Below are 8,768 nucleotides of genomic sequence, written 5' to 3' on the forward strand. Positions count from 1 at the left end.
TACATTAAACTAGTTCTATAGCAGTTAATTCAACAGTAGGAAGTTAGCTACATTAAACTAGTTCTATAGCAGTTAATTCAACAGTGGGAAGTTAGCTACATTAAACTAGTTATATAGCAGTTAATTCAACAGTGGGAAGTTAGCTACATTAAACTAGTTCTATAGCAGTTAATTCAACAGTGGGAAGTTAGCTACATTAAACTAGTTCTATAGCAGTTAATTCAACAGTGGGAAGTTAGCTACATTAAACTAGTTCTATAGCAGTTAATTCAACAGTGGGAAGTTAGCTACATTAAACTAGTTCTATAGCAGTTAATTCAACAGTGGGAAGTTAGCTACATTAAACTAGTTCTATAGCAGTTAATTCAACAGTGGGAAGTTAGCTACATTAAACTAGTTCTATAGCAGTTAATTCAACAGTGGGAAGTTAGCTACATTAAACTAGTTCTATAGCAGTTAATTCAACAGTGGGAAGTTAGCTACATTAAACTAGTTCTATAGCAGTTAATTCAACAGTGGGAAGTTAGCTACATTAAACTAGTTCTATAGCAGTTAATTCAACAGTGGGAAGTTAGCTACATTAAACTAGTTCTATAGCAGTTAATTCAACAGTGGGAAGTTAGCTACATTAAACTAGTTCTATAGCAGTTAATTCAACAGTGGGAAGTTAGCTACATTAAACTAGTTCTATAGCAGTTAATTCAACAGTGGGAAGTTAGCTACATTAAACTAGTTATATAGCAGTTAATTCAACAGTAGGAAGTTAGCTACATTAAACTAGTTCTATAGCAGTTAATTCAACAGTGGGAAGTTAGCTACATTAAACTAGTTATATAGCAGTTAATTCAACAGTGGGAAGTTAGCTACATTAAACTAGTTATATAGCAGTTAATTCAACAGTAGGAAGTTAGCTACATTAAACTAGTTCTATAGCAGTTAATTCAACAGTGGGAAGTTAGCTACATTAAACTAGTTCTATAGCAGTTAATTCAACAGTGGGAAGTTAGCTACATTAAACTAGTTCTATAGCAGTTAATTCAACAGTAGGAAGTTAGCTACATTAAACTTGTTCTATAGCAGTTAATTCAACAGTGGGAAGTTAGCTACATTAATCTAGTTCTATAGCAGTTAATTCAACAGTAGGAAGTTAGCTACATTAAACTAGTTCTATAGCAGTTAATTCAACAGTGGGAAGTTAGCTACATTAAACTAGTTCTTTGGCAGTTAGTTCAATGATGGGAAGTTAGCTACATTAAACTAGTTCTATAGCAGTTAATTCAACAGTGGGAAGTTAGCTACATTAAACTAGTTCTATAGCAGTTAATTCAACAGTGGGAAGTTAGCTACATTAAACTAGTTCTATAGCAGTTAATTCAACAGTGGGAAGTTAGCTACATTAAACTAGTTCTATAGCAGTTAATTCAACAGTAGGAAGTTAGCTACATTAAACTAGTTATATAGCAGTTAATTCAACAGTGGGAAGTTAGCTACATTAAACTAGTTCTTTAGCAGTTAATTCAACAGTAGGAAGTTAGCTACATTAACCTCCCTGGGTGGGACGCTTGCAAATCGTAAAAACTCTGTGATAGTTTCTGGTTATTGATTCTTGGTTTGATTGTTAAGTAATACCAGTGGATTGAACAAGAAGTGAATGTATTCTAACCTTAAAATCTTTTTCCATTACGTGAAACAATGTCAGGTCAGTAAAGTGAATTGCAGGTTGAGTTAATTTTATTTCGCAGGAACAGTGCAAATTAATCACAGTTGTGCGTGTGCCTTGCCGGCGTGCGCATTCCTGTAGGATGTAGAGTCGCACGCTAACGCGAGGACGCGCTCTTTGTAAGGGGGTGAGTGTAACCGCGCTGGTGCGCGCTAATAGCGTTTCAATCGGTGACGTCACTCGCTCTGAGCACTTGAAGTATAGTTTTGGTACCTCTGTAGTAAAACAATTTCATATGTTTTGGAAATTAGCTAGGTTGCATTTGGTTATTTGAATTACCTTTTTCATTTGCTTTTTAAAAGAGAGGTTAGAATCAAGTATGAGGCCGTGGAACTTAAAATCAGATATCACGTGGAACTTTCCCCCTGATACATAGACTTCTGTCTCAGAGGCATCAGTTGTTTTCTTTGTGAGAAACATGCAGACTGTGTTTTGTGGTTTTTTTTTATTTGTATTTTTTTTATTGAGATGCAAACATGAGTCTCTGAGCAACTTTGTCATCTGAACCATTACAGTAGTGGGTTCTAAAGATTTAGATGCACTATTGTAAAGTGTTGTTTCCCGCGGTGTTATAGGGGGAGTGAAAAAATGAAAAAGCACTTAGGAAAAGGCTAAAAATTGTGTAGGTTATTTGTTAAAATTGCATGCATTGATCAATGTATCATCTGCATACATTGGAACTTCAGACCCTGAACAGACAGAAGGCAGATCATTCATTGTTTTTACTAAATTTATGCAACAGGTTGAAGTGATTTGATTGCTGGAAAAGGGTTGTGGGTTTGCTTATTGTTTATTGTTTATTTTTGGTGTTGATTTCACTTAATTAAACATTTTATTGTCTAATGTGTTTGAGTAGGATTCTTTCCTCCAGGACGGATGGAAGTCAACTGAAGTATGTTAAAGGAGACATGGGAGAACACGTCTCAAACAACATTTTTATTAAATACCTGGGATTAAATATTGCTGATTCCTTACGCTGAGAAATGTACTACATTTGCGACCGAATTTAGTTTCATTTAGTGGGGTAACAGGAACAATCCAAAGGCGAAAAAGCTATCACATATTTGTTGGACATTGGTCTAGTAATGATACCAGGATAATTATGTCTAAGGCGCATGTTCAATTAAGCATACACATACATTGATGTAGATTAAAACTAATGATTGGGGGGGAGTACAATGGAATTATAAGTATCATTAGGTTTTGTTTGTAGTCAAAGTTTGGGTTTCTGAATCGGTGTAGTATGATGAAATGCTGACCAAGTGGTTGTATTTTCTGGAAAAAGGAGCGTTTGAAATTCCTAGGGACAGGATTTAGGGGTATACACACATATGGAATCTTAGAAGTTACACACACATGGAATCGTTGAAGTTTTGTTTAATGAGTTTTAATTAAACACGTGAAGTCTTTGGATAAGGGAAATGTTCTGGGAACCTGAGATAACATTTTCTACATATTTTACATATTTTGAAGGTTTTTCTTTAATTTGTCTAATAAAGTAAGAAACAGTTCTGTGAAGGGGTGGTATGACTCTTGACCTCTATAATGGCTTCCCTTTGTAGTCTGATCAGCCCCATTGAAAAGCCATTTGGATGGTGAATTTAAGGTCATTTGTAATACTAATTTTAAAGGAAATTTGTATAACTGAAAAAGATGATGGAGATTAAAGTTCTTAGACATATTGGTAATTTGAACCAATGATAAGGCAGAATGACGATAAGGGTACAATGATTTTTCTTTGTGGAATTGTTCAGATTAGTCATTTTGATCGGATTATGTTATTTGAATATCTTTTGACCAGTAGTAGTATTCCTGTACATTATCTAGCCAAGTTTATATTCCCTTAGGTAGTCAGCTGTTGTTGAATTCAGTGGAAGAGATTTAACACAACAAGGCGGTGGTATTTATATAATAGTATTATTATATTTTGTTGTGGAATAAGGCTATAATCTTAGCAAGAAAAGTTTAGTAATGGTAGACTTATGTCAAGTATTTAGGACATATTCTAAGCTAACAGGACAGGGTTATATGACATCTGTGATCCAGGATCATTGAGAGTAACAGATAAACGTACTTAATTATGCAATAATCTTGATAAAACTACATGTAGATTTTTTTTTAAATCCAGGAGTGCAACCAGGGAGACAGTGAGACATTTAGTCAATATTTGGAAACAACCCATATGTTATACTGACTGTTATGAGAAAGAGCGACAGACAGATAGAAGGAAGGGCAGACGGAGAAGTCCTCATCCTCACTGCTGAAACCTTGAGGGTTGGGAGTAGCAGTAAGAAAAGAGGGAGGCCAGGAGGAGAAGATAGTAAGAGAATTTAGTTCGATTCGCTTAGCTTTAGGATATTAATTCATGGAGAGACTATCGGCTCCATTGGCATGTATTTTAGTTTTGATTTTAAGTTTATGTTTGGTAAATTCGCTAGGAAGAGATATGACTATTTACACAGACAAGCACATAGGCATTTAAAACCATACAAAGCAGCACAGATAAATCTTAACCTCTTGTCGTTCGCCTAGGATAGGGGGCGCTACAGCGATTTTTGAAAAATATTTGTGCCCATTTTAAACGGCCTCCTACTCAAACTCAGAAGCTAGGATATGCATATAATTAATACTTGTGGATAGAAAACACTCTAAAGTTTCTAAAACTGTTTGAATGGTGTCTGTGATTATAACAGAACTCATATGGCAGTCAAAACCCCGAGACCGATCGTAACAGGAAGGGGAATTCTGAATTGCGGACTCCACTTCATCAGTTTGCCTGTAAATCACACAGTGAGCAATGGTTCATTGAGCACTTCCTATTGCTTCCACTAGATGTCCCCAGTCTTTACAAAGTGATTTGAGCCTTCTACTGTGAAAACTGAATGAATGAGACGCAGTGGAACGTGGTCACACGGAGAGGGCCATCACCATTATGACGCCGGCGCCCCTGGCTACCCTCCCCTTTCGAAAAGTTTTGAAACACAATGCAATCGTCCCCCTTGAATCTTATTGGAGCTCTGGTTGAAAAAGGGCCTAAAGATTTATGTTATACAACGTTTGAACGAACCTAAATAAAAAAAATGCATTTTTTCGAAGGTGGAGTCCCGCGCACGACGGAACTTTTGGTGCAGCCTTCAGAACTGCGTTAACAAGAATAAGCTATTGGAACATAAAGGATTAACTTTTTCGAACGAAAATACATTTGTTGTGGACCTGGGATTCCTAGAAGTGCTTTCTGATGAAGATAATCAAAGGTAAGGGATTATTGACAATAGTATACAAGACTAGATTTGATATGTGATTGTTCCAAGATGGCGCTGACCTGTAACGGTAGCCTATTTTTCTGAGTATCGCATCCCCTTTTATCGCAAAGTGTGATTACCCAGTAAAGTTATTTTAAACCTGTTAGGGCTAGGGGGCAGTATTGACACGGCTGGATAAAAACGTACCCGATTTAATCTGGTTACTACTCCTGCCCAGTAACTAGAATATGCATATAATTATTGGCTTTGGATAGGAACCACTCCAAAGTTTCTAGAACTGTTTGAATGGTGTCTGTGAGTATAAAAGAACTCAAATGGCAGGTCAAAACCTGAGAAGATTCTGTACAGGAAGTACCCTGTCTGACCATTTCTTGGCCTTCTTTGCCATCTCTATACATTACAAAGGATCTCTGCTGTTACGTGACACTTCCTACGGCTCACATGGGCTCTCAGAAGGCGGCAAAAAGCTGAATCGTGGCTTTGCAGGCTCTGGCTGAAAAAAAGTAGCGCGTTTGGGTAGTGGCTGGTTACAGTACTGTGAGACACAGGCTCGTGCCCGCGTCGACCGAAAGCTTTGTTTCTTTCCTCTGTTTAGCTAAAAGGAGATTCCCGGTCGGAATATTATCGCTTTTTTTACGAGAAAAATGGCATAAAAATGGATTTTAAACAGCGGTTGACATGCTTCGAAGTACGGTAATGGAATATTTAGAATTTTTTTGTCACGAATTGCGCCATGCTCGTAAACCTGATTTACCATTTCGGATAGTGTCTGGAACGCATCGAACAAAACGCCGCTATTTGGATATAACGATGGATTATTTTGGACCAAACCAACATTTGTTATTGAAGTAGCAGTCCTGGGAGTGCATTCTGACGAAGACAACAAAGGTAATCAAACTTTTGTAATAGTAAATCTGTTTTTGTATTTTTGAGGAATTTGTAATTCGCGCCACGCCTATCATTGGATATTGGAGCAGGTGTTCCGCTAGCGGAACGTCTTGATGTAAGAGGTTAAATAAAGGGAACTTTAGAATGTTGAAGATATCCTATTAAAGAGGAAGAGATTTTCTAGGAGGACAAAAAGCTTAATAGTTTAAAAACAATTCCAGACCGGTCAACACGTTTTAAAGTGTTAAAGGGCAATGCGTTCACAAGCGTCATTAATCATCTTCTAAATGTCAGAGTGCCATTCAACAAGGAACTGTACCTGTAACACAATAAACATATTGTCTAGCCTAGGCAATGGGCCAAGGCAAGCCTACCTCTCTCGTGTGCTTTCTTCTGACTTTGCATTCCTGCTAAACCAGATCTAAAAGAAAATGAAAAAAAATACATGAATGTAATTTAGTGTTAATATGGTCTCTGTAAGAACATGTCCAGATACAAGACAGTGTTGTCCTGCTACCTTGTCTCCATAGAACACACATAGAACCTCAGCTCTCCACAGGACACATCATTCCAGCCCTGCCCACCTGTTGTCAAGGCAACAACAAATCACACTTCAGTTATTTCAATGTGCTCAGAGTGTGTGTGTGTGTGTGTGTGTACCTCCTGTGTGTAGCTCCATACAGTTCTCCCCCTGTCCAGAGTTACTGGGCTCATCCTCCTCCCAGTAAAAACGGTCAACAGCTGAGCCGTCACTCCACAGCCACATCCCCTCCTTATCACAGAAAAACATTGATTGATTGCACTGCTTTTTGTTTTTAAACAGAAAGTACATTGAGCTTTTGCCTGTGTAACCTGTAGACATTTGACAGATTGATTGACAGACTGACTGACTGATGAATTATTGACCCAGTTTACCTGAGCTGCGTCGTAGCCTCCTATCCAGACCGGCTGGTATGTGTGTCTCCTGACCAGATCCTGGACAAACATCTGTTGACCAGGGCTGTGAACCGACACCAGGTTCCCTCTGTGCTGGGAGCAGTACGACTAGAGGGACAGCCAGAAAACACTGTTAGCCCGCTGAGCTAAAGCCCAGGCATTACCTCAGGGAGCAAAGATCAATGCAGGCTAGAAATTGACATTTCCTGATGTAAATGTGTGCTTGCTAGTCTTGAAGTATCAATGGTTGTGAAATAGTAGTAGTAATTAGTAATTGTCTCTCCCTGTTACAAGTGTTACCTCTGCAGTGGCCCAGGTGGCCCAGACGGGGTAGAAGGAGAAGCAGCGATGCTCATTCTGATGCCACCCGGCTGGGCATGGTGACTGGGAGTCCACCCCTTCCACCTCCTCCTCTGTAGTGTTCACCACCCCCGAGGCAGCATCCACCCCTGGAACAACAACTACACACACCGACAGTATGTACTGTTAAAGAGCTGTGGTTGACTTAGTTTACCTGGTACATTAAAGCAATTAATGGAATAATCCCAAAAGTGCAAACTAAGCTAGATCAAGTAGCACCTCAAATACTTTATAGCATCTAGAGTTGTGTTTGACCAGATACAATGCTATTTTACAGTTAACAAATTGACAACAGACTTTCAGCATGCTTATAGGGAAGGACATTCAACATGCACGGCGCTTACAAAAATGGTTGATGATTGGCTGAGTGAAATTGATGACAAAAAGATTGTGGGAGCTGTTTTGTTAGATTTCAGTGTGGCCTTTGACGTTATCAATCAAAGTCTGATGCTGGAAAAACGTACGTTTTATGGCTTTATACCTCCTGCTATAGTGTGGACAAAGAGTTACCTGTTTAAATAAATAAGAATTTGTAAAATAAGAATTTAACTGACCTGCCTAGTTAAATAAAGGATAAATATATTTTTTTTAACAGAACACAGAGTGTGTTCTTTGTCAATCAATTCAACTGTTTACACACACACAGTTTGTTTTTCAAGTTTTATATTTACCTGTTGTGAGGTGCAGAGCCATCACTACACAACAAAGCAGCAGAGACATCCTGCCAACCGATCTGCATTGCACAACATAACTTAGCCTTACATTTAATAACTTTTAATAAAGTGTTGAAGGGATCATAAGACATTCTGCCATCCTTGTTCTACTTACCCAGAGTCAGATGAACTACTGGATACCATTTCAATGTCTCTGCGTGCGTTATGAAGGCAGTTAGTGGTTATTTTGTGAGCCAATGCTAACTAGCATTAGCGCAATGACTGGAAGTCTCCAGGTACGGTAGCATTGCTAATGTACCTGTACACTTCCAGTCATTGCGCTAGAATCGTACATTATGCATTTAACATAACTTAAAATGACATTGCGTAACATAACATGACAAAACATAACACAACTTTTAAGTGACATAAGTTAACATGACATAACAGAGCAGCTCCATCTGTAACATAGTACATTACCTGTACATAGATCAGAGAATGTTGAAAGTACCTGAGCTAGCTAGTAACACAGTGACAGTAGTAGTAGTAGCTTGGTCCTGGTAGGATAGCTCAGGACATCTGCTCTTTTCTACCTGCTTCTGGCTTGGATTAGTCACTGTTGAAGAGGAGGAGGAGGAGTGAAATCAGATGACGTGAGGAGAAGAGATGAGGAAATGATAAGGTACTGCAGAACAGCAACCAGCCCGTACCGTCCTCTCTACACTAGTGGTTGTGTCCTAAAAGCCTCAGCCCTGCCCACTCTCATTATCAGTCAGACTAGAATCACATCAACATCCTGCTAGTTCTAACAACACATCTCCTGTTCTGACAGACTAGAATCACATCAACATCCTGCTAGTTCTAACACCACATCTCCTGTTCTGACAGACTAGAATCACATCAACATCCTGCTAGTTCTAACAACACATCTCCTGTTCTGACAGACTA

General features: G+C 38.6%; 1 protein-coding gene across 5 annotated transcripts in view; it reads right to left on the minus strand.

Moving 5' to 3' along the window:
- Nucleotides 1–8,500, minus strand: part of LOC106594602 (uncharacterized) — a 126,609-nt gene extending 118,109 nt beyond the window's left edge. For 2 of the 5 annotated variants that reach the window (XM_045713241.1, XM_045713239.1), the window contains exons 1-8: nt 8,301–8,462; nt 7,996–8,034; nt 7,839–7,900; nt 7,108–7,268; nt 6,787–6,915; nt 6,532–6,643; nt 6,389–6,455; nt 6,246–6,292 (exon numbers count right to left, since the gene is read on the minus strand). In XM_045713241.1, coding sequence (XP_045569197.1) covers nt 6,246–6,292; nt 6,389–6,455; nt 6,532–6,643; nt 6,787–6,915; nt 7,108–7,268; nt 7,839–7,900; nt 7,996–8,034; nt 8,301–8,308 — 625 coding nt within the window. In that variant the 5' untranslated portion in view covers nt 8,309–8,462. Of the gene's footprint in view, nt 1–6,245; nt 6,293–6,388; nt 6,456–6,531; nt 6,644–6,786; nt 6,916–7,107; nt 7,269–7,838; nt 7,901–7,995; nt 8,035–8,300 lie in introns of all 5 variants that reach the window. The other 3 variants (XM_045713240.1, XM_045713243.1, XM_045713246.1) reach the window with 3 other exon arrangements.
- Nucleotides 8,501–8,768: the final 268 nt, after the last annotated feature.

The sequence above is a fragment of the Salmo salar genome, unplaced genomic scaffold, assembly GCF_905237065.1.
Source record: "Salmo salar unplaced genomic scaffold, Ssal_v3.1, whole genome shotgun sequence".
NCBI classification, from domain to species: Eukaryota; Metazoa; Chordata; class Actinopteri; order Salmoniformes; family Salmonidae; genus Salmo; species Salmo salar.